The sequence below is a fragment of the Nuphar pumila genome, chromosome 6 (genome assembly GCF_984573655.1).
Source record: "Nuphar pumila chromosome 6, dmNupPumi1.hap1.1, whole genome shotgun sequence".
In the NCBI taxonomy this organism is placed as follows: domain Eukaryota; kingdom Viridiplantae; phylum Streptophyta; class Magnoliopsida; order Nymphaeales; family Nymphaeaceae; genus Nuphar; species Nuphar pumila.
The window spans coordinates 20,113,195-20,138,098 of record NC_143254.1 but is presented as its reverse complement, the minus strand read 5'-3'; the positions used below and the strand labels follow the sequence as shown (position 1 = coordinate 20,138,098).

Genomic DNA, 24,904 nt, shown 5'->3' with positions numbered 1-24,904 from the left:
CATTTTTATGTCGATATCTGGGTGGTTGGGTGGGGTACCAGATACAAACCCGATCCATTGACAGACCCGTTACTAGCTTATGGGCTACTTGGGCAGGTGCCTGAGCAAAGACGAGTCAAGGTTTTGTTATAGCCCTAATTAAGTGATCTTCCAGCCACACACTTGGCCTCGTTCAAACTTACCAACGAATTGCTTTCCTTTAATGGACCTAGCTATGAAACACCACAAAGTTTATGAGTATACTCCACCTTTATAACCAATTTAACTTCTCATCAAACTACTATGAGTACATGATACTTGCATTTCTAAATACCAATGTTGAAGAAGTGATCACAACATAAACATCTTAGGAAACATTTTTCCAAGGTCCCAATTCAAGTAATTAACAAAGGTTCTCTTAGATTCTTACTGTATATGGAGTAGTGGACATAAATGGCTTAGGAAGCACTTCCAGCTGCGCATCTGTTGCTCCTTCAAACATCTGCACTATTTCAGATTAGGACGATCCGGAGGGTTGCATTGTATGCACCACAATGCTACAATTGATAACTTCCTAGCAATTTCATCTTCCTCTTTAATTAGTACTAGCTCCAATTCCAAGCTCCTCATGCAGATCAATACGACTACATATCCATTCCTTAAAGTAAATTTGGCTTGTATTCTCTGCATTCACATCTACATTTTTTCTCTTTCCAACCATCTCAAGCCCAAAACTATAAACATCTTACTCGTAAGATATATAATTTCCAAAATTTTGTGAAACGACTTCTGGTGCAATGTTTTGGATCATAATTCGGATCACACAGTTTCACAACCGTCGTCATGATATAAAACACGAAATAAATCAAGAAATACAGCAGTGTAAATAGCATGATTAACAGACGACCGAAACAGTAACAGGGAGCAAGCATGGCATTTTCCGCATCAGACCAAAATCCAGACGTCAGCATATAAACAAACATATGCACAGAACATAAAAAAAACAACAGGAACATGTTTAGTTTATGTAATAGGCTAAGGCGTACGAAAGTACTCCCCTTAGAGAAGATTCGCCCCCACATACTGTGCATATCAGGGTCCGGCGTCCTTCCCCCAGGATACAATAGCCACGACGAACCGAATGGTGCACTCCGGTGGATCGTCCTTCGAAAACAGCCTCTTCGAACCACAGTTGCAGAACAACCCCTTTCGGGATAACTCACAGGAAAGAGAGAGAGAGTAAAAAGGGAGATGGGAATCACAAAACTCTTCTTCAGAACCCAGAGAGTCTGTCTCAGCATATCCGTAACCCCACCCCTGACCACGCTTTTATAACCCACAAACAGTTATGAAACGTGGAAGGATCCCGTTACAGAATCCGAGGGGACGTGATCCGTTAACGGGCTTCGAAAGATCGAGATCTGTTACGGAATCTGAAGTTCCATAACGGGCACGGAATCCGAGGAGTCATGACCCGTTATCCATTCCCATAACCCGTTACCGAATCCAAATCCAAAGAAACTTTGGGTAAAAAGGTACTTTGTCTTGATTGGATATGGCCCTAAACGGTCAATTACCCGAACCCGAGCCCGGCACGGCACGACACGACACGACACGGCGCGGCGGCCGTGCGCGCGCGCGCATGTGTGTGGTGGTCATCCCACTCTCTTGTTCTAAAAAACAAGTGTATGAGTTCTCAAGTGGCTTATAAAGCCCACAGAAAACTCAAGCACAAGCAATGTGGGACTATTCCACCTCATCAAGACCACCTCTTTCAAAACAGCCCAGTTTCTCCTTTGAATTCTCTCTCCCTTCCTTCTTACACCTAACATTCCCCCACAAATTCAAAGAATGAAACGGGAGGAAACCAAGATGCAAGATGAGACAATCTGCAACAGGACATATCATGCTTTCAGCAATGGTACCTTCCGGTTTGAACTACTACCTTAGTTGACTAACTTTACCCCCACAGGAACGAAGTGAACTGAAGTCTTGAACTTGAACCTTTGGTGTAGGAATGTCCATCAGCAACAACATGATAAAGGTTCTGGTTGTAATCTTTAGGGGCGGCGCGTTAAAGGCCATGCGCCCGAATCCTGTTTCATGAGTGACTTCAGGAATAACCCAATTCCTTGAACTGCGGCCACACAGTCACACTCACATAGGTGGGCTTCTCAAAGATGCACTGCTAACATCTCGCCTTGAAGGCTTTGAACCCATTCAGAGTTTTAACTCTTCCTTAACTTGCAGCTACAGCACCTTTCCAGAGTAAACAGAGGAACAGACACAGATACATAGTATCATATAAATAAGGTGCTATCCAATTCACCCTACAGCTTGTTATTACCACATTGAACCTACTTTGTGGGATCTCCACTCAGATAGGTTGGGTTGCTACTGCAGATAAACTACTGATGGGTTTCAGTCCCATCCCCTCTCTGGATTTTAGGACTAAAGACTTATCTAGTCCTTTCGTTAATGGATCAGTTGTGTTCTCTTTGGATCCAACATAGTCCACAACAACCACTAACTGAGACACCAGTTCCCTTACAGATTTTATTCTGACTTGGATATGTCTCCTCTGCTTTTGGTTATATTTTGTGCTTTTAATCTTTGCAATTGTGGCCATATTGTCACAATGCACAGATATCGCAGGAATTGGCTTACACATTAAAGGAAGTTCCTCAAGAAGTCCCTTTAATCATTCAGCTTCCAATCCTGTGACATCTAAAGCACAGAGTTCAGCCTCAAAAGTAGACCGAGACAAGATGATCTGCTTTACTGATCTCCAAGCGACTGCGCCGCCACCCAAGGTAAATACATACCCTGTCATGCCATAACTGCCAGAGTTCATGGCTATCCAGCTCGCATCACTATATCCCTCAAGAACTGCAGGGAATCTCTTGTAATGCAAACTCAAGGAAATGGTTCCTTTCAGGTATCTAAGTACCCTGTCCAATGCCTTCCAATGAGTGTGATTTAGACAACTTGTGTATCTACTTAATTTTGTCACGGAGAATGAAATATCTGGTCTCGTGCAATTTGCAAGATACATCAAACTTCCAATAATCTGGGAATACCTCAATTGAGACACAGGAACACCAGTCGTATTCTTATGAAGAGGGATAGAAGGGTCATATGGACTTGCTACAGATCTCCCTTGGTTATAGCCAAATTTCACAAGTACTTTCTCAACAAAGTGAGATTGTGAAATGATTAACCCTTCAGCTGAACGAGTCAGCTTTAAGCCTAAGATCACATTTGCAACACCCATATCCTTCATATCAAACTTACTAATAAGAAACGACTTTGTCTCATTAACAATTCCCATATTGGAACTAAACAAAAGAATGTCATCAACATACAGGCATAAAATAATACAACCATCACTTTTAACTTTACAATAAACACACTTATCAGATTCATTGACAACAAAGCCAAATGATAAAATAATATTATCAAACTTTTCATGTCATTGTTTAGGGGCTTGTTTAAGTCCATATAATGACTTAACAAGTCTACAAACTTTATCTTCATTATCAAGAGCCACATAACCCTCAGGTTGATCCATATAGATCTCTTCTTCAAGATCGCCATGCAAGAAAGCGGTCTTCACGTCCATTTGATGGACCGAGAGATCATAAATGGAAGCCAGTGCAATAAGCACTCTAATAGTGGTCATCCGGGTAACCGGAGAATAGGTATCAAAATAGTCTATTCCCTCCTTTTGTTTGAACCCCTTGGCAACCAGTCTCGCCTTGTACTTGTCAATGGATCCATCTGGTTTCAACTTCTTCTTAAAGATCCATTTGCACTCAATTGTGGAACTACCACGAGGGAGGTCAACCAGTTCCCAAGTACCATTAGAGATAATGGAGTCCATTTCACTCTTGATGGCATCTTTCCAATGCTTTGCTTCAGGTGAAGCCATTGCATCTCGAAAAGTGGGAGGATCATCTTCGATAAGGTAAGTGATAAAATCACTTCCCAAATCCTTGGTAATCCTTGGTCTCTTGCTTCTTCTAGGTTCAACCACTTCCTCAGACTCATCGGGTCTAGTATGGGAACAAGATGGTTCTACCCCCACATCTGTCATCCTTTCCACATGTTCGGGAATGGAACCAGAAGTTGAAGGTATATCTAAAGAAGACAGATTCTGAGGTACACCAATTTTCATGGGAAATACATCCTCAAAGAATGTAGCTTCTCGAAGTTCTACAATAGAGTTAACATCTATGCCAGATATCTCAGACTTAATTACTAAGAATTTGTAGGCATAGCTGTTCTCTACATAACCCAAAAAGACAACATCTACTGTTTTAGGACCTAGCTTCTTCCTATTGTGTTCTGGGACAAGTACCTTAGCAAGGCACCCCCACACTTTAAGGTATTTTAAGCTAGCTTTCCTATTTCTCCTGAGTTCAAAAGGGCTACTGTCCTTATGCTTCTGAGGTACTCTATTCAGAATATGGCAAACCGTATTCAGAGCATCCTCCCACATATAGGTAGGTAATCCAGAACTCCCAAGTAGAGTATTTATCATGTCAGTTAGGGTTCTATTCTTTCTTTCTGCAATCCCATTGGATTGAGGAGAATATGGAGCAGTAAACTCATGAACTATTCCAACAGATTTGCAATATTCATCGAGTTTATTAGAGGTATATTCTCCTCCTCTATCAGACCTCAATCTTTTAAGTTTTCTACCAGTTTGTGTTTCTGCTTCATTCTTAAAATTAAGAAACTTATCAAAAGCTTTATCTTTTGATTTTAGCAGATACACATAACAGTATTTAGTGTCATCATCTATAAAAGTGATAAAATACTTTTTATGATTTCTGGTTAATACTCCATTAAACTCACAGATATCTGTATGCACCAGATCCAATATTTCAGAATCTCTAACAATCGTATGAAATGGTTTCCTACATTGTTTTGCTTGCACACAAATTTCATATTTTTTAGTTTTATCAATGGAATGCTCAGGAATTATTTTCAAGTTCATTATGCGTTTCACAGAGTTGAAATTCACATGACCTAATCTATTATGCCATAAGTCAGATGATTCTATGTTATATGCAACATTAGACAATAAATCAGAAGAAACATCATTTTCTAATTTATCACTGCAAACATGTTCAACACGAAGTTTAAATAAACCATCATCTAAATACCCCTTGCCAATAAAGTTTCCAGAATGTAAAATAACAACTTTATTACATTTAAAGTTAAATTCATAACCCTCTCTAACAAGACATAAACCACTTAGAATGTTCCTTCTAACTACAGGCACATGGTGCACTCTGTGTAAAGATAGAACTCGTCCTGAAGGAAACTTCAGATCCACACGTCCAATCCCTAACACCTTTGCAGCCGTTGAATTGCCCATAGTCATGGATCTGCCTGCAGCAGCCTGGTATTAGAAAAAGACAGACTTATCAGCACAAACGTGCACATTAGCCCCAGTGTCAACCAACCACTCTGTTGGCTCATAGACGTGATAGATTTGCGGGTTAACAGAAACATACCCAGTACTGGTCCCAACGACCTCAGTCACCATGTTGACTTGAGGCGTTTCGTCTGTGGTCCCATGAGCTTTGGCCTTCTTGGAAGGACATTCCTTAGCCCAGTGCTCAACCTGCCCATAGTTCCAGCACTGTTTGTTCTTTGCCTTTTTCTGGATTTTGGCCTTAGGTTTAAACTGGTTTTTCATTGCAGATTTTGATTTTTGTCCTTTGCCCTTAAAAGCTCCGGTCATCATGTTCACCTTAGGCGGTTCAGTTGGCATCACGATTTGTTTCTGACTCCTATGCTCCTCTTTAATGGCAATGGCTACCATAAGATCATCTAGGGAAATTTTTCCTGTACGGTGCTTGAGAGACATACCGAAGTCTACCCAAGACTTAGGAAATTTCTCTACGATGGTCATAACTTGAAACTTCTCAGGAAGTTTCATTTCAGCCTCAGCCAAACTATGGAGCAGTAGCAGAAACTCGTGTGCCTGCTCAGTGACCGACTTGCCTTCTACCATCTGATATTTCAGAAACTTGGCAACGGAGTACTTTTCAAGACCTTGGTCTTCGGTATTGTACTTCTTGTCAAGTTGATCTCATAGACCCTTAGCAGTGGTAGACGAAGAACAGTACACATCGAACAATGTGTTGGACAGAGCCAACAGTATGCAACCACGACATATACTGTCCTTTTTTTTCCACTCTACAGCCGCAGTGACTGCAGAAGGGTCAGGGTTAGTATCAGACACCGAAGGGCAGTCGATTTCCAGAACATTCAACAGCTCTATCGTAGTGAACCAGATCTTCATGCGTTGCTGCCAACGCTTGAAGTTCTGACCGGCAAACTTTTTCGGCATACCAGACATGTCCACTTTTGGTACAAACGCAGAAGAAGACGACATGCTTGGAATCTTCTCTAAGACTTTTGGATCATAATTCGGATCACACAGTTTCACAACCGTCATCATGATATAAAACACGAAATAAATCAAGAAATACAGCAGTGTAAATAGCATGATTAACAGACGACCGAAACAGTAACAGGGAGCAAGCATGGCATTTTCCGCATCAGACCAAAATCCAGACGTCAGCATATAAACAAACATATGCACAGAACATAAAGAAAACAACAAGAACATGTTTAGTTTATGTAATAGGCTAAGGCGTACGAAAGTACTCCCCTTAGAGAAGATTCGCCCCCACATACTGTGCATATCAGGGTCCGGCGTCCTTCCCCCATGATACAATAGCCACGACGAACCAAACGGTGCACTCCGGTGGATCGTCCTTCGAAAACAGCCTCTTCGAACCACAGTTGCAGAACAACCCCTTTCGGGATAACTCACAGGAAAGAGAGAGAGAGTAAAAAGGGAGATGGGAATCGCAAAACTCTTCTTCAGAACCCAGAGAGTCTGTCTCAGCATATCCGTAACCCCACCCCTGACCACGCTTTTATAACCTACGAACAGTTATGAAACGTGAAAGGAGCCCGTTACAGAATCCGAGGGGACGTGATCCGTTAACGGACTTCGAAAGATCGAGATCCGTTACGAAATCCGAAGTTCCATAACGGGCACGGAATCCGAGGAGTCGTGACCCGTTATCCATTCCCATAACCCGTTACCGAATCCAAATCCAAAGAAACTTTGGGTAAAAAGGTACTTTGACTTGATTGGATATAACCCGGCCTGACCCGGCGCGGCGCGACGGGCGGGCGCGTGTGGTGGTCATCCCACTCTCTTGTTCTCAAGAACAAGGGTATGAGTTCTCAAGTGGTTTATAAAGCCCACAGAAAACTAAAGCACAAGCAATGTGGGACTATTCCACCTCATCAAGACCACCTCTTTCAAAACAGCCAAGTTTCTCCTTTGAATTCTCTCTCCCTTCCTTCTTACACCTAACACAATGTAGCCCGTTGTGCCTCAAGCATCTGTCATGGATATAATACTTAATTTGATCCTTTGAGCAAACCAAAATCAGAAATTTTGGGTGTGAATTTGTGGTCTAGTAGAATGTTGTGCGGCTTGATGTTGAAGTGAAGGATACCCTGATCGCATCTAAAGCTATGCCCATCCCAGCCTAAGTCATCACATTGCTTAGATTGGCCGTAAAAGACGAATTTCTCTAGAGATCCATGTGGCATGAATTCATATACAAGAGCTCTCTTGAACTGTTGTTCCACGCAGAAACCAAGCAGTCTGACCACATTAACATGGTGAACCCTCCCAATCGTGTTCACTTCATTGATGAATTCATCCCCTTCAGTTTTGGACATCTCAATTGTTTTTACAGCAACTGGAATGCCATTAGGAAGCCTTCCTTTGTATACACTTCCAAACCCTCCTTGCCCTAGCTTTTGTTGAAAGTGATTGGTCATTCTCTTCACATCTGAATAAGAGTACCTCTTGGGATTCAGGGAGTTGTAGCTGTCCAAGAAATTTTCAACCCTGTTGTGGTCTAGTTCCCAATTTCCTCTGAACTTATCATCCCAATAGAAGAAAAACGCAGCAAGTAAAGCAGAGAAAATGATGGCCATAACGATTCCTTCAGTTCAACAATGAAAAGCCAAAATAAGTCACATGGTGGAAAATATTATTAGAATAAAAAAAGGACAAATTAACCACTTGTTGTGATTGTCTTGAATTCTGGACCCACTCCAAAAATATTTTGGTAACCGTATAATGAGAATTTTCAATAGGGTTTGTGGTGGTAGTGGATGGATCGGAACGTTAGGCCCGAGATCAAAGCCTACCACAAACCCCTTCAGGGGTGTCGGAGAGATGGAGCCCTGGACAATGGCTAAACTGGGTCCAGGGACCTGACCAAGTCTAATTATTTGAATTAGATTCAAATGTAGCATGCCCTAATGCATATGGCAGTTTCATGTGAACCATGTGAGTCTAAACAAGCTTTTAGGTTCATGCAATACCATGCTGCACATGAAACATGTGATCCACCCCTACTATGTGGCAACTATGTTGTCCCACCCAATCCTATAAACCTTTTTAAATTCGATTTTTGGCACCAGTGCGAAGATGAGCTCTCAAGGGAAGGGCGTGATCAAGGGTGGCCCATGTCGGAACCAAGGGTGTAGTTCTCTCTAGCATGCTGCATAACTGTAAGAAATTTTTAGGGGACTTGTGGCTATCTATGGAGCTTTTTGTAAAGGTAAATGATGTATTGACCCAGTTGTGAGTTTGAAAAATAATTATGGATAGCAGTCTGGCACCTCGAAAAGTTGAAAAGGATTTGTATCCCGTGTCATTGTCATTGGATCCCACGAACCACGATGCAGATCAGTTTTCTGAAGGATCCTTGACTTTGGTGAATTGTCTGAGATCCTTTGGATTTTGTATAAATTGGCAGCATCAGCGTCACATGGGAACATGGCACTGGGGATTCTTTCTTGGTTTTTTAATTTAAACTACTCGGATTTAATGTTAGAGAATTGTAAATGAAAAATGGTTGTCACCAAATTCATGAAATAGTCTCTGCAGAGGTTTGCTTGCCGTTCAGAAAACCGACTGCCTGAATAGAATTGCAGTTGCACGGCTTCTGCCAAGGCAACGTCAAAATTCAAGATAATCCCCATCGTTGGATGCTTCTTCCATCTCGAGGCCAAAGAGAAGTTGATGTCAATGATACATTAGGTAGCACGTTAAATACTCCTGGTTCATCGATGACTAAGCATGCGACGGCAGAAAGTGACTAGTGAGGTTACTGGTGGGTAGTACATGGCTGACTGCGAAGCTAACTCATCCATGGCGATGCCATTGTCATATTGCTGCCAAGAGTCCTCCAGTCCTTTGTGAAGTGAAGTCTCTCTCTCTTTTGTTGCCTGAAGAAAATGATATGTTAGATCTTTCCTGTAACTGGAAGATGCTGTTTTAAACAGATGACAGTTTGGTAGGCATAACTTCTTTTCCAGTTCAAAAAATCTAGGTGTTTCCAATTGCCAAAGTTCTGTGGATCCCCAAAGGTAGTTGATCAAAGAGGAAACATTAATACCTTTCATGTGCTTTTGCTTGTATTTAGTGTGTGTGTGTGTGTGTGAGAGAGAGAGAGAGAGAGAGAGAGAGAGAGAATGGCGACCAAGTGTAGACCTAGAGTAGCGCATAACCTTTTATAAATTTTCTTCTTTCAATAAAGATGTTTCGCCCATCATTTTTGACAGATTCCACAGCGAGACATCTATACAATGACATCATACCTAGCAGTAAACATCTCAACCGGGGCAATTATTCCTTAACACTATATGAAATCTAACTCACTGGATAAAATTAAGCCAAGTTTACAGATGATAACATACAAAATGCAGGGACTTCCTCGTGCTTATGAAGCAACAGCAACATCTGCAACCAAAGGAACCATTCTGGACCTTCCACTGACAACATGCTTGGTGGCCTTAGCTCCATTCTTCAACACTCGAGACTTTGTTTTCTCTCCTTTTGATGCTTTACTCTGCGTTCGGTGCTGCTGCTGCTGTTGAGAGCTAGCCTTCACTTTATCTTTATGGCTATTCTCAGTTTTCCTGCGTGGCAAAAAACTTTGATCTTGAACTTCTGGTTCACTCTTAATGGTTGTACCGGCTGTGTCCGAACATCCTTTGTCACCATCTTTCTCGAACAATGATTTCGGATTAGAAGCATCAACTATTTCAGAGAGAGCAGTTGATTGCAGGGTGGAGTTTTCTTGTGAACCAGAACTCACATTGCTGTTTGTAGGCTTCTTCTTCAGGCTTGGAGATTTTGAACGGGTTGAAGGACCCTCAAAAGTGGATTGCAGCTTAATCAGAAAGAGAACTGTAAGTAGGCATCCTTTTCTAGTCTGAAGTCTCTATTTTGGCAATCATTTAAATTATTCAACAATAAGAAAATACTTGATTACTTGTCCAGTGTGATGGTCTTAAATTCTGTGATGCTCCACTAATGACCTTATCAATAACTTAGAATAGCATGCTACCACAGCACGGAACCCAGAAGAAGGAAAATTTGGTGTGGGAAGTCCAAAGAAAATCATCAGCAGAAAAGCCATAAAGAACAAATGCAAAAGAAAAACAAGAGGCCCGAATTGGTTCATCCAGTATTATGACAAGGGGTTTACAATAGATCGCTAAAACAAAGCCCTTGAATAGGCTTGCCAAACCCCACTTGCCTACCAACAACACGTCTGATAGGACAGGAAGCAGTCCTGCGTACTGGGAAACTTTTGACAATTATAAAGTACTTCATGTTATATCATCAGCTCAGGATCAAAATCATGCCAACAGAAAGAGTGGTGCTTAAATAGTATGATGACCATGTGGCTAGTAACCTATAAAAGCTCCAGTTCCCAGAGAAACATCAGTCATCCATAATGGCTGGAAAGCTACTATATTAGGGCATGGACTGGGAGGCCACGTGCCATAATACTTTATGGAAACATAAAACCAAAGTCATCCAAAAGCAAGTAACCGATATCATCCAAAAGCCAGAAATATTAGCCTTGCAGTTTCTGACAGTCAAGTTTATCTTTATGTTTTAATAATGCTAATAAGGATGATCACAACCACCTAACGCAGAATAACAATGAGTTTCCTCTTTTCGATAGTTAAAAAGTTTCTATAGAACAAAGTTTGTATTTAGACAATGCCACTTTATGGAAACATAAAACCAAAGTCATCCAAAAGCAAGTAACCGATATCATCCAAAAGCCAGAAATATTAGCCTTGCAGTTTCTGACAGTCAAGTTTATCTTTATGTTTTAATAATGCTAATAAGGATGATCACAACCACCTAACGCAGAATAACAATGAGTTTCCTCTTTTCGATAGTTAAAAAGTTTCTATAGAACAAAGTTTGTATTTAGACAATGCCACAATATATTGGGACATTCGAGGGGTGTGCAAACAAACCAATCTTGCAAAGTCATTGGAAAGAAAGATGCATCTGTTTTGGAATTCCAGAGCAAAAAATGGCAACTGAACCCTGGTAGTGAGAAAACATTTATTTTTAAGGACTCCACGAAGTACACCTTTTGTCCATTGCAGAAGAGTATAATTTATTTTCTTGTAATGATGTGATCATAAATCAACAACTTTAGTTGGAATAAACTAAGTACCTTTTTTGCATCTGTGGACCTTGGTGCAGCATCGAGATAGAAGGCAGGCATTGGAGTTGCTTTGAAGTTGAGACTCCTTCGAAACTGTTTAATCTGAGCTTCTGTCTCCTCCTGCACATAAAGAAAAATTAAACAAATGTTTTGTAATGAGATGACTAGGTAGCTGAATATATTATATAATCAATAAAAACTTTCAAGAATTATTTAGATCCTGTCTTCACTAAGATAAGATTGAAGAAGAATCAGATAATGATTGGGTCTGAATCAGGTTATGGATGGAGGCTTGTGTGTAGTTGGTGTGATCCTCCTGAATCCTAATCAGCCAGTCACTAAGTTGCACAATGATGGGCAAGAATATCTCCTTTACTTCCATGTGATAAACAAGCTGGCCAAGTCTCACACCTAGAAAACATGGACGTTGAGGGCTTGGCAACAATCAGTAATTACAGCCTTGGCATAGACTCCAAAGAATATGGATATGGGTTTCAAAGAAGAAAAGGCGCAATAACTATTGCTGCTAAAGTTTCTAGTTAGGTCAATTACAAAGGGTGCACAATGGCACTAACACGTTTCAGTTCTCCTCTAGGAATTAAAAACCCGTCAGCCTGTCAGTTAACCGACACTTTTAACACTCATTGTCTCCCATGCGCTACCTTAAGCTTCTTATTCCATACTGGAACTGGACTATGTGATGTAGTCAAGCCATATGAAAGTTTCAGTCTTTGCATGCAGTGTTAGTTTTGGATCATGGATCCGACCCGCACCACATTCCAAGGATCCATCTTGGGATGCGTGGGCGGTGGCATGTTTGTAATTTGTTTTTACTTCTTGTGTAAATGTCATACTATGTACAACACTTATAAATATTAAGTAGAAGAGGGAAAACCCTATTGCCGCCGACCCCTCTCTTCTCTCTCTTCTCTCTTTACCTCATCTCTAACCCTTGCAGGTGGATATTTCTGACATGGTATCAAAGCACAGGCATGGAAATCGATCATCTAGAAGGCCTCTAAAGACCAACATGTGCTGCTAAATAACGTGGGTTTATTTTTGTCCCTTCTTCCTTAATCAGCTTTGCTTCTTTTCCTCTTTTTTCTTAATCCTCTTTCACGCCTCTTTCACGTCATTCCAGTTTTTTTTTTGTTTCTTCTGGTACGCACGTCTTAACATCCTGTTTCAGTCTGCCGAGTTTTTGTTTTCTCCCCAAAATATTTCTGATTCTTTCCCTTTTTCTGGTTCGCACGTTACTATTCTCTGTGTAATGTGTGTGCTGATATCTTTTTCAGCACACAGCAGTATCGCTGCTTTCTTTTCTCTGTGTAACGTGTGTGCTGATATCATTTTCAGCACACACCAGCATTGCTGCTTCATTTTCTCTGTGTAACATGTGTGCTGATATCATTTTCAGCACACAGCAGCATTGTTGTTTCTTTTTCTCTGTGTAACGTGTGTGCTGGTATCATTTTCAGCACACAGCAGCATTGTTGTTTTCCTCTTTCTCTGAATAACGTGTGTGCTGATATTATTTTCAGCACACAGCATTGTTGTCTCCTCTTCAATACACTGTTAGAACAGTTTTGGCTTCTTATTCTTCATATAATCCATGGATTCCAAGTTGAACCTTAGTTTTCTTACTCACCTCATGACGCACAAGTTATCTCATGATAACTACTTACTTTGGAAACATCAGATTGTGCCTTTTATTCGCAGTCATGGTCTTTATGGGCATCTAGATGGGCGATCACCCGCCCCACCCACACATATCATGCAAGAAATAACAGGTGAAGATGGGAAGGTGAGTCAACTTCGAACCACCAATCCTGCTTATGACATATGGGTACAACGGGATCAGACATTAGTTGCTTACATAACTTCCACACTTTCTGATCGTGTTTTACAAACTATTTCTGATGATCAATTAGCTACCGAGTTGTGGAATGGACTAGCTCATTCCTTTTCTCAGGTCTCTGAATCTCGGGCTTTGCAACTCAAGTGGCAATTCCAATCCATGCGAAAAGGAAACAAATCTATTACAGAGTTCATGGGGGATGTCAGGGTTATTACAGATCAGTTAGCTGCCATTGGAAGTCCTGTATCAGATAAAGACATGGTACAACAGGTATTAGGTAGCCTTGGACCTGAATATCGCATGTTTTGCACAACACTCCAGGTTGTCTCAGTTCTTCCATGTTTTGATGATCTCCAATCTCAGCTTTTGCAATATGAGGTCAGTTTAAATCAGGAACACGCGTCAGATAATACTCATCTTGTGATGATGGCACATACGCCTATTCAAACAGGAGCCTTCTTTACTCGTCCTCGTCCAAATGGAACAACTACAAACAAAGAAGGATTACTACCTACACCAGCTGGAGGAGGCCTTGGCTCAGGCAGTGTACCACGAGGGGGACATGTTCCTACTTGTTTTCTATGCAACAAGCGGGGACATGTTAAAGCAAATTGCTGGTACAATCCTCAGAACCGGAACAAAACAGGGAGGCCAGGGCAGAGGGCAACTCAGATGTTTGCACGCACTCCTCAGGGACAGGTTCTTCCACAGGACGTACAAAATATCCTTATGACTACTTTCAATCAGATAAACTTGCGTCAAAATGATGATGGTATATGGTATATTGATTCAGGGGCAGCAACACATGTTACTTCTGATGCAGGTAAATTTTCTCACTTGACTCCTTACACTGGAAATGGCACTATAGTCATAGGAGATGGATCTCACCACCCCATCTCTCACACTGGAAATGTCTCCATTTCTTTGCCTGAATCTCAATTACCCTTGTCAAATGTCTTACTCACACCTGCTATTCAAAAGAATATTCTATCTGTGTCTAAATTAGTTGATGAAACAAATTCTTCCGTTGAATTTACTCCTTCTGTTTATCTTAAGGATCTTCACACCAAGAAGACGCTCGCTAAAGGTGAACGGTGCGGGAACATGTACGTCTTTGAAGAATCTCATGTGCCTTTGAAGACGTCGTCTTCCGTAGCCGCGGCTTCTTCAGCTCCTTCCTTTCCAACATTTTTGAGTCGATCCACAGATCATAGTTCTTCATCTAGAGTCTTGAAACTTAATAAGCCAAACTTATGGCATCTTCGTTTGGGTCATTGTAGTCAAGTTTTTCTTGACAAGTTGTCTGCTAAAGGTCTAATACCCGCAGTCAGTTTAGAGTCAAAATGTCCAAGTTGTCATTTATGCAAAAGTCATGTACTTCCTTTTCATAGTATCAATAAAAGAGCAACAAAGCCTTTTGAGATTATATGCTCAGATGTTTGGGGTCCTGCGCCCACTGCATCTCTTTCTGGATCTCGATACTATGTACTCTTTCTTGATTATTACACTCGTTTTAGTTGGATTTACTTCATGAAAAACAAACATGAAGTTTTCAAGTTGTTCAAACAGTTTCATGCACTAGTCCAAAACCAATTCAATACCAATGTTGTATATTTCCAGTGTGATGTGGGGGGAGAATACATATCCCATGATTTTAGTGAATATTTAAAGGAGCATGGCATTACACGTAACATTTCTTGCCCTCATACCCCTCAACAAAATGGAGTAGCTGAGAGAAAACATAGGCATATTGTTGAGACAACCTTGAGCATGATGCACACTGTGGGTATTCCCTTCTCTCTTTGGACCGAGGCTTTTCATACAGTTGTTTACGTTATCAACAGGTTGCCCATGACCATCCTTGAAGATAATTCTCCATATTTTGTTCTTTATAATTGTCATCCATCATATGAAGAACTATATCCTTTTGGTTGTGTATGTTATGTTCACATTGATCATTCATTGAGAAATAAGTTTCAAGACAGAGCTGTACAGTGCAAGTTTCTTGGGTATGCAGATGACTATAAGGGATCCAGGTGTTATGATCCTCATACAGGCGAAATTCGGGTATCTAGAAATGTTGTTTTTTATGATGAAAATTTTGACACTCTGGGTTCGTCTTCCACAGATACACAGGACAATTATGATCCTTGGCTCAGTGACTCACTTTTATATGACTCGTTGCCTTATGAGGATTCATCTTTATTGACAGACAATGAACCCTATACTTTCGATGTGGAACCGCATATGGAAGACATTCCTCCTACAACAACATCCTCACGTTTTTCTAGTCTTGTTTATTCTCGTAGAACTCATCCAATCAATGATGAGACTCCTCTACGACGTTCCACTCGGATTAGACATCCTATAGATCGCTGGGTAAGTTATAACAATTTCTCTTTGGATTTTCAAACATTTCTAACCAGAGTGTCCAAAGAAACAGAACCTTCCTCCTTTCATGATGTTGTACATTCTCGTGCCTAGGTAGAGGCGATGAATGAGGAAATGGAAGCATTGCATGAATGCAATACATTGGAAATTGTACCAAGGCCAGATAACAAGAATGTTGTAGGGTTCAAATGGGTGTACAAGATCAAGCACAAACCGGATGGCAGTGTTGAGCGCTATAAAGCTCGTCTGGTCGCACGAGGCTTCACACAGCAGTATGGGCAGGACTACGATGAAACGTTCAGCCCAGTAGTAAAATTGGGCACCGTCAGGATTATCATTGCATTGGCATTACAACATGGATGGTCACTCAGTCAAGTTAAAAATACCTTTTTGCATGGTGAACTAAAGGAAGAAGTTTACATGGAGCAACCACCTGGTTATAGTATGCATGATTCATCCAATTGGGTATGTAAACTTTGACGCTCTCTTTATGGCTTGAAACAAGCTTCTCGATCTTGGTTTGAGAGTTTTTCCACGGAGATCCAGCATCATGGGTTCACTAAAAGTGTTCTAGATCATTCATTGTTCATATTCAAAAGTGATTCAGCTATTGTTTGGGTGCTTATATATGTTGATGACATCATTATTACCGGGAGTGATGAGGTTCACATATCTTGGGTTAAGTCTATGTTGATGGCTAAATTCAAGATGAAAGACTTGGGTCCCTTGCGATATTTTTTGGGTGTGGAAGTTGATAGTCGACATGAGACTATTACATTGAGCCAACATAAGTACACCATTGATATTTTACTTGCTACAGGGATGGAGAATTGTAAACCAACTAGCACACCTTGCCTTCTAAATCATAAGCTAAGTGCTAAAGAAGGCACTACTTATCATGATCCTACTTTGTATCGTCGAGTTGTAGGGATGTTACAATACTTAACATTCACCAGGCCTGACATAGCATACTCTGTCAATCAGGCTTCACAGTTTATGCATGCTCCTACAGATGTACATATGGAAGGAGTAAAAAGGATCCTTCAGTATTTAAAGGGTACGATTGGAGATGGCTTGATGTACACCAAGGACACAGCTTATATGTCAGGGCATCGACTATTCACCTACACAGACGCGGACTGGGCGGGTGATCCTAACGAGCGAAGATCAGTTTCGGGGTATTGCATTTTTATCGGCAATAATATTGTAACATGGAGTAGCAAGAAGCAAAAGGCAGTGGCACGATCTAGTACTGAAGCAGAATATCGTGCAATGGCAGCAGGAACAGCCGATGTTACATGGGTGAGACATCTACTGCAAGAATTACAAGAACCAATCTCGTCCTCTATGCTTCTTTGCGATAATCAGAGTGCTATTAATATTGCCTTCAATCCCATCCTTCATTGTCGCACGAAGCATATCGAGATCGATCAACATTTTGTTAGGCAAAAGGTGGAAGAAAAAGAAATTGAACCTGCATATGTTCGGTCAGATATGCAAGTTGCTGACATCTTTACCAAGGGATTATTCACTCATCAGTTTTGGGCACTCAAAGGCAAGTTGAGCATGATCAAAAACCATACTCAACTTGAGGGAGGCTGTTAGTTTTGGATCATGGATCCGACCTGCACCACATTCTAAGGATCCATCTTGGGATGCGTGGGCGGTGGCATGTTTGTAATTTGTTTTTACTTCTTGTGTAAATGTCATACTATGTACAACACTTATAAATATTAAGTAGAAGAGGGAAAACCTTATTGCCGCCGACCCCTCTCTTCTCTCTCTTCTCTCTTTACCTCATTTCTGACATGCAGGAAGATAGTTCTTCTCATGTTAGTCAAAAAAAAGTTTACTGAGGGAACTGGTGAAACTGAAGCTCTTGTAGACTCATGCAAGTTGATTGCTAGCAGGCAAGAGACATCCCAAATGGAAGAAAAGACTCAAGAATCTGTAAAAATGAGCAAGAGATTATGACTACTACTAAGTTTCCTGATTGCTTGTGGTTGACAAGCAAGACTCTAAATATCACCTTTGGCATATTGAGAAAAAAAAAATCAGATGGCATAATGGTGTTAAAAAGTGTATATATATATATATTAATTTATTTTATTTTATTTTTTTCTTTTTAGTTTGTCTAGTTCATTTTTAACTAGACTCAAACTAGTCAACACTTTGTTGTTGAGTAGTTTAAGAGCCCTTGGAGCTAGTCCAACGGCTGCAAATAGAGCCGTTGGACTAGCTCCAATGATTCTCTTTGAGTCGCTTCAAAGCCCATCTCTTCCTCTCTCTTATGTGTATACATAAGGGTAACCCCCCTCTCATTGTATCAATGCTTTTTAAGCATTTTATGTGAATGAAATAAAGATTATTATTTTTACTCTTGAGCCTTTTCATTTGTGCCCTTTTGTTGGTTATGGTTAATGTGTCTTTAATAGACTCTTGTGAGCATTTGTGCTTTTGTTGAAGGTCTTCATTTCTTTACATGGTATCAGAGCTTTCAAGCTCCTGGATCTTGAAAAGTTTTTGCCTCAATTTTCGTGTCATTATAGCAAAAAGTTGACTTTTCTCCTTGCCGGTGATTCAAGTATTCTTGTACTTACGTAATTGAAGGAGTTGTTTGTTGGCTCAAGAGACCCTTACTCTACTCAAATATCGTGGAATCGTGATTGTGTTCTTGTTCTTTCTCTTCTTTTCTCATCTTTTTTTTTTCTTTCTCATCTTCTTTCTCTCTCTCACCCTTGTAAGAATGGATGACAATGATAAAGTCACCATCATGCCCATAACACTAAATGATACCAATTATGTAATGTAAGCTTCAATTATAAAACACCACATTTGGGGAAAAGAGTTGTGTGGGTTAGTAGACGGTTCTGATTCGGAACCAAAACTAATCCTCACAAAAATAAAAAATGAGAAAGAGGTATTGGTCACGGAAGGAGAGAAAATTAAGGTATTAGCTACATATGAGAAAAAATGAAAAGAATGGAGGATGGAGCATGCCAAGATTATATCTTGGCTAATTAATAGTGTAGATATTAAGAAATGCTCTAGTCTTGCAAAGATTGAGCATGCCAATAAGGCTTGAGAATACCTTAAAAATATGTATTCCGTTAAAGATATTGCACAAGTGTGCAATCTACAAGACAATATGTGAACTATGACCCAAGGAGATAAAAGTATTAGAGAATACTATAATGAGTTGTTCGAACTTTGAGAAGAGTTAGCACTTGTTGAGCCAAAGTAGCATTGTCCCGAAGATATCGAGCTTCTCTAAAAACAACTTAATATGAAACATTGTTACAAATTTGTGAATGGTTTGGGGCCGAAATTTGAAACCACCAAAGCGACCCTTCTACAGAGGAAAAGTTTCCTCTATTGTTGACACTATTAAAGAATTAACTATTGAGGAAAATAGGCTAAAAAAACATACTCCAAAGAATGAAGATTCCGTTCTAGTCGTATCTAGACCAGAGAATTATATGCGCACCTATAGAATGCCTCATTTCGGAAGAAAAGACAATGATTATGACAAAAAGATAGTGATTTGTCACCGTTGCCATGAACCGAGACATTATAGGCCTCAATGCCCCCAAATTATTGTGAGCATTTGTGCTTTTGTTGAAGGTCTTCATTTCATTACAAATGGTTTAGCTATATATCATGTATTTGTGCTCCTATATCCATATCTCATACCATACTATTATCCAAAAACTCCAAAAGGATTCCTACTCAAGTCACAAAAACCAACAGAATATTAATTACCAAGATTATTTTGGTCCTAAAACTTACCATCTGCTGATTAAACAAGTGGCAGATGATCAAGACTAGAAAAGCATCTAAGGAACTACTATAAAGTAGTCTTTTTGGCAAAAGAATGCAGAGACAGGGTCATACTTCAAGGCATGTGAAAAGTTTCTTTGCTGGGAGAAAATTTACTGTTTTAGTGGGCCCCACGGACATTGCAAACACACAAAAAATTATCCCTGAAAATTCCACTTTTGAGGAGTTATTCTCCTCAAAAGGTGGGGGAAAAGGTCTTTGTCCTCCCCTGAGACTTTTTCCCCTGGATAAGTTGCAGACGCGCTCTAGGAATCAGAAAAGCAGAAGAGAAAGCCTTTATCAATGTTTTTTCTACAGCAGATATAGCATTCCCTCCCTCCCTTTATGAAGAAAAGGGCCTAGTGAATTAGAGATAGAATGAGTATTTGTTAAATAAAAAGATCCAGCTGCATCTTTCAGTTGTAAAGTCTTCTTGATTCACTTTTGTGCTTGTGACAGACTGGAAAATCAACCAACAGAGCTCTCTTTCTAGAGAAAACCAACCTAGAAAGAGATAAAACAAAAAGGCTGTCATGGTTTTAAATCATCACAAGATTACAAAATTCTTTCTCCGAAATCTTTAATATGTTTTCCTGAAAACCAAAACTATAGTCCATCAAATTCACAACCAACTTGATTGTTGAATCAGTTGAGTTGAGCTCGCATATAAAACCTATAATACTCCTGTAACTTCCACGTGAGTTTATTTTTAATCCCCCCACTACCATATTGAATACGGCATATCTGGACCAAGTGTTGAAACCTCAGACAGTATAAGGGAACACACTTTTGACAAGAACATTGAGTGATCAATGAAGTTCCAAGCAGCCTGGATCACAAATTCTGTTCTAGCTAGTTTAAATTACTTAATTACTAAATGCTCCCTTAATTCTTGAGAACCGTGCCACATCACATAATTACACATAACATACAAAGAAAACTTTTGGTATTTGAATCTCTCACAAGAACCATCTACAATAATGCTGTAGGATTATCTGTACCTGGTTTTTTGCTTGAATTTGGGTCATTTCAACCTCTTTGGCATGCACCTTTTCCTCCAACTTCACATAGAACTGAACCCATGAATCGTGTTCATCACCATGAATTGAGAATTGAATATTCCAAAGCAAAAATATCTTTCAAAAATTTAATTAATTTCTTACCTCTTTCCTCTTTTCTGCCCTTTCATTACTTTTGAAGTTGAAAACACCATTTACTTTAGGATCCAGCTTAGACCTAAGTGCACAAATTCCTCAGAAGATTATACAAATAAAAAAGAGAAAAATCCATAACAATAATTAAATAGAAACTAGGAATATAAATTTGACCTGTTGGTAGACATGTGACCATTCAGATCCCCCTTTAGCGAGGTACACTGATGAACATCTTGAACTTTCTGGTCCTTTACATCTTTATCTTGGTTATGCCTGATTGCAAAAGAGGGTCAGTTCATTTGGACATGTTCTACAACTGGATGACAAAATTAATGCCAAATTGCCAATGCCAACATTGTGATACAAGTTGCAGGTAGAGATTACCTTCTATCCTCTTGGTTTGATTTTGCCTTTGTAATCTCAGTTGTCTGAAATGAGAGATTGCTGGCTTGTAAGAAAATATATGACGAATATATTTGAAGCAAGATATGCATACCTAATGGGATGGAATCTTTCCAGATATATACCTCTGTCTTTGAATTCTTTGATGGATAATGTTTCTTTTTGGGTGATATCCTTGATGGCAAAGATTTCTCCCTTGGAATTCCTGAAGTAGAACATCTTCTTTCAGAGTCAGAGGTACTTGAATGCAGCTTTGTGCCATTGGAGTTAGAAGCCACCACTTTGACTGATTCAACTCTATTGCTAGTACCAACAGTGGGCAATCCTGTTTTCTTCAAAGGAGTGTTCTCTCTTATTGATGTTTTTGGAACTTTCTCTTCAGTCTTTCTTGGGGTGATCTCCCGTGAAGGCTTTCCATTAGCAACCTTTAATCGATTACTTGAAAGATTTTGGTTTGCAGCCAATCTTTGCTTTGTTTTGGAATGAGCAGCTTTCGGTCCAGTGGTGATTTCAACCTGAGGAACAAGATTCCACACTTTGTCAATCAGTTGAATCTTAACTTGAAGTGCTCATAATGATTTAATAGAAGCAAAAAATATCAGATATTCCATGTCCAGATTTGATGGTGAGAAAACACAACTGTATCCTGATGTAAGCAGACTTTACCTTGGAGGAAGATTTCTTTGATGCTTTTGAACTTACGTTACAAGTCTCTACATTCTCCATAGGGTCCTTTGAAGAATCTGACTTTTCAACTAATTCAGCGATAACTTCTGGTTTGATTGAATGCACATGTTCACCTTCTGTATCTCTGTCATCCTTTTCAGACAAGTGTGCATCAGTTTCCACTTGAATCTGGTGGGTCTCCACAGGACCAGTTGTTGACGGGACTTCCTCCACCAGCATAAAGTCAATATTAGCATTCACGGCATTAAACTCTGAAGGTAAAGACTCAGAAACCTCTTCCTCCTCTTTTTCATGTGACACCTTAAAATAATGCAGATACCAGTCTGCTTTTAACTTGTCCTCATCTGACCCATCAGGTGTTTCATCAAAGTGGGTATGCTGAACATCATCCAAATCTTTAAAATCTCCTATAGGATTCATGTTCTCAGGATTGCCACATTCATTTGACTTGTCATCTGTCCCATTTTGGCTATCATCAGAGGCTTGTCGCATTAGAGCCTTCTTTTTAAAGTGGGCTTCAAAGTATGCTTTCTTCTGAGTGACTGAACCAGGCTTTGCATATTTCTCCACTTCTTCAAGGTACCTATTGTGTGTGAAGGAGGACCTCCTCTCCCATGATAAGGACTCTACTTCAAATCTTCCAAACGAAATTGAGTCTGATGGTACCTGAGCAGATTTACAACTTATTGCATTAGTAGTACTTCAAGTGGATGACAAAAGGAAGACCATCATTAAAACAAACACTAGGAGAAATGAAATCCTAAACAGATAAGCATAGTGGTGAAAAACCTTCATTACAATTTCAGAAGTCTCTGTTCTTCATTTTTTGTGTTCCATTCCAATTTGAAGAGCAATATCAACAACAGCAAATGAAAGCAATGGTGGAATAGGATTGCAAGAAACATAGTTGAAGAACAAGAAACTTACAAAGCCATCATGAAAAGCAAGAGGATCTTCAATTTCTCCTGCCATGCCTCTCACAAGTATCACCTGCACGACACAGAAAATTCAAGAAAATAATCGGTAAGCAGAAACACAATTCAAAGTTCGTGTTTCTCCATACCATTCACCAATAACATCAAGTTTGTTCCTACAAAGCATCATCAATAACGTAGAAGCAAAACTCTAATTTTTTCAGTAAAGCAATTGCGCTTACTACATGGTCCTACAATCTGTCAAAAAAGTCTGTTTGTGCTCTTATTATGATATCCGTGTGGCCTAACTTTTAGATTGCATAAAGAAAAAACACAAGAAAAAGTTTAAGATTGTGCCGATGTTGCAGTCTGTATGTAGTGCAAGCACCTACTTGTCCACATAAGTGGGGCGAATCCATGATCTTTGACATAGTGCCAACTTCCCATCCATCCCATTCATCCAGAAGCAAGAGTGCATCCAAAAGAAGCCTTTATCCGATCCTCTCGGCAATACAGGTTATGATCTACTAATATGCATTTTGGTGGCAGATCTAAGCATGCTTGAGGCACATCAAGGTAGTTCTTAACATTATAACAAAAAGGTAAATATATGATAATGGATGGAAGAGGAACGAGATTTGAAACAACATTTTTATGTAGACCTTCAATTGAGCATAACTGAACTGCAAACTAGAGAACTTAGACAAACCATCAAGCTGTCGACAATTGCAGAATTAGCTCAATCTCAGCAAAAGGTAAAAATAAAAATAAAAATAAAAGTAGAGAGAAAAGAAGAAAAGGTTCATGTCCATCCTATGCTTAAACAGATCTCACAGAATTAGCACTCATAAAGTCCCTATAGTAAATTAAAGACGAGTTACTACAATAAACTAAAGAATTCAATAATACAGAAAGAACCAACACAAATCAGAAGGATTCCATGATAGCTATTTCTAGTAGACGATTTTACATAAGATGAAGAACAAATCCAACAAACAAGAAAATAAGTTTGAAGGGACTTGCGAAAACACGTAGAAAATCTCAGATCTAAAATTCCCTGCTGCAGCTGATGCCACCACAGACCAAAAGTTCCCATTTTTTTGTATCCGCGATTAAAACATCAAGAAGAGCACAACAAAGAAAAAAAAGGAGAGGAAATTCGAGATTACATAACAATGATAATAAAAAGGAACGCCAATCAAACATACCCAATTAAACCGAACAGAAATTTAGTTGACTCAAAGCAAATCTCCACAAGATCAAACATTTAACCAAGATCGAAACCGGCACGTTCATCAGAAAAACCAAAAGATAAGTACAGTGAAAATCCCAATTTACATCTTCTAATCAAGATCAAAGTTTCATCCAGAGAAATTCCACCCTCCCAATAAAAGAAATCTACCAACCAATAGAACAATAAGTTTTCACTATACATCATCACCACCCATTTGGGGGGCAAAGAAAAGATACTTTAATTTTACCTGCTGAAAGACTCAGTACAACTGATCCAAAAAAGTGCATTTCACCCAATACCCATCTCTCAAATATCTCGTCTCCCCCACCAAAGAAGCTCACTCAGAGGCTCAAAAACAACCAACCATTCTCAACCAAATCTCTTAATTCTCATTGAAAACGCCCAAGACACATTTCCGTCAGAACATCAACTCAGATCCTGCAGAATACTTGCCATAATTGATACAACCCATCAAACGAGAGAGAGAGAGGTGTCAAATGATTGCTTTTACTTGTCTTCTTTCTTGCTGTAAAACGGGGATGACGTTAGTCATCTCCCCCCCTCATATAAATAAATCTGAACAGTGGACATCCACAATTCTCTCTTTCTCTCACACCACTTTTTGTCGCTGTCTCCTTTCTTTGCTTCACCGTCTCTCTCCCTCTAAACTTCGAGCGTAGTGTTTCCTTCCCATCGGACGGCTCTCCGTACGTGGTAGGGACGGTGGTGGTTGCGGATGCCGTTGGATGCACGAGAGAGAGAGAGAGCATTGCTTTAACTCGCTACTACGTCATCCGTATCGAACAGCCCGGACGCCTCCACGTGGCTACGGTGCTGCGTCTGCCTCCGTTGGATCTCAGGTCAAA

General features: G+C 39.9%; 1 protein-coding gene and 1 pseudogene across 2 annotated transcripts; both read right to left on the bottom strand.

The window, feature by feature from the left end:
* Nucleotides 1–397: 397 nt before the first annotated feature.
* Nucleotides 398–8,025, bottom strand: LOC149834236 (rust resistance kinase Lr10 pseudogene; annotated as a pseudogene).
* A 1,564-nt stretch (nt 8,026–9,589) lies between these two features.
* On the bottom strand, nt 9,590–24,573 carry LOC149834235 (protein WVD2-like 7). 2 transcript variants are annotated; one of them, XM_090011287.1, is made up of 10 exons: nt 24,286–24,573; nt 22,818–22,880; nt 21,870–22,556; nt 21,329–21,718; nt 21,186–21,229; nt 20,976–21,074; nt 20,811–20,883; nt 20,649–20,720; nt 11,589–11,699; nt 9,590–10,274 (listed from the first exon to the last, which is right to left on the bottom strand). In XM_090011287.1, the coding sequence occupies exons 2-10, from the start codon at nt 22,860–22,862 to the stop codon at nt 9,822–9,824; spliced, it is 1,974 nt and encodes a 657-aa protein (XP_089867413.1). In that variant the 5' UTR covers nt 22,863–22,880; nt 24,286–24,573; the 3' UTR covers nt 9,590–9,821. The 2 variants fall into 2 exon arrangements, with proteins under 2 accessions (XP_089867413.1, XP_089867415.1); XM_090011289.1 differs by having other exon boundaries at nt 20,649–20,708; nt 24,286–24,480.
* Nucleotides 24,574–24,904: the final 331 nt, after the last annotated feature.

Excerpts from the sequence above, each read along its gene's own strand:
- LOC149834235 (XM_090011287.1), bottom strand. The coding sequence starts at position 22,862 with ATGGCAGGAGAAATTGAAGATCCTCTTGCTTTTCATGATGGCTTT. Across the intron at positions 21,230-21,328 it reads CAAAGAATTCAAAGACAGAG|ACAACTGAGATTACAAAGGC; the intron begins GTATATATCTGG and ends CTCTCATTTCAG. Across the intron at positions 10,275-11,588 it reads GGTCCACAGATGCAAAAAAG|CTGCAATCCACTTTTGAGGG; the intron begins GTACTTAGTTTA and ends TTTCTGATTAAG.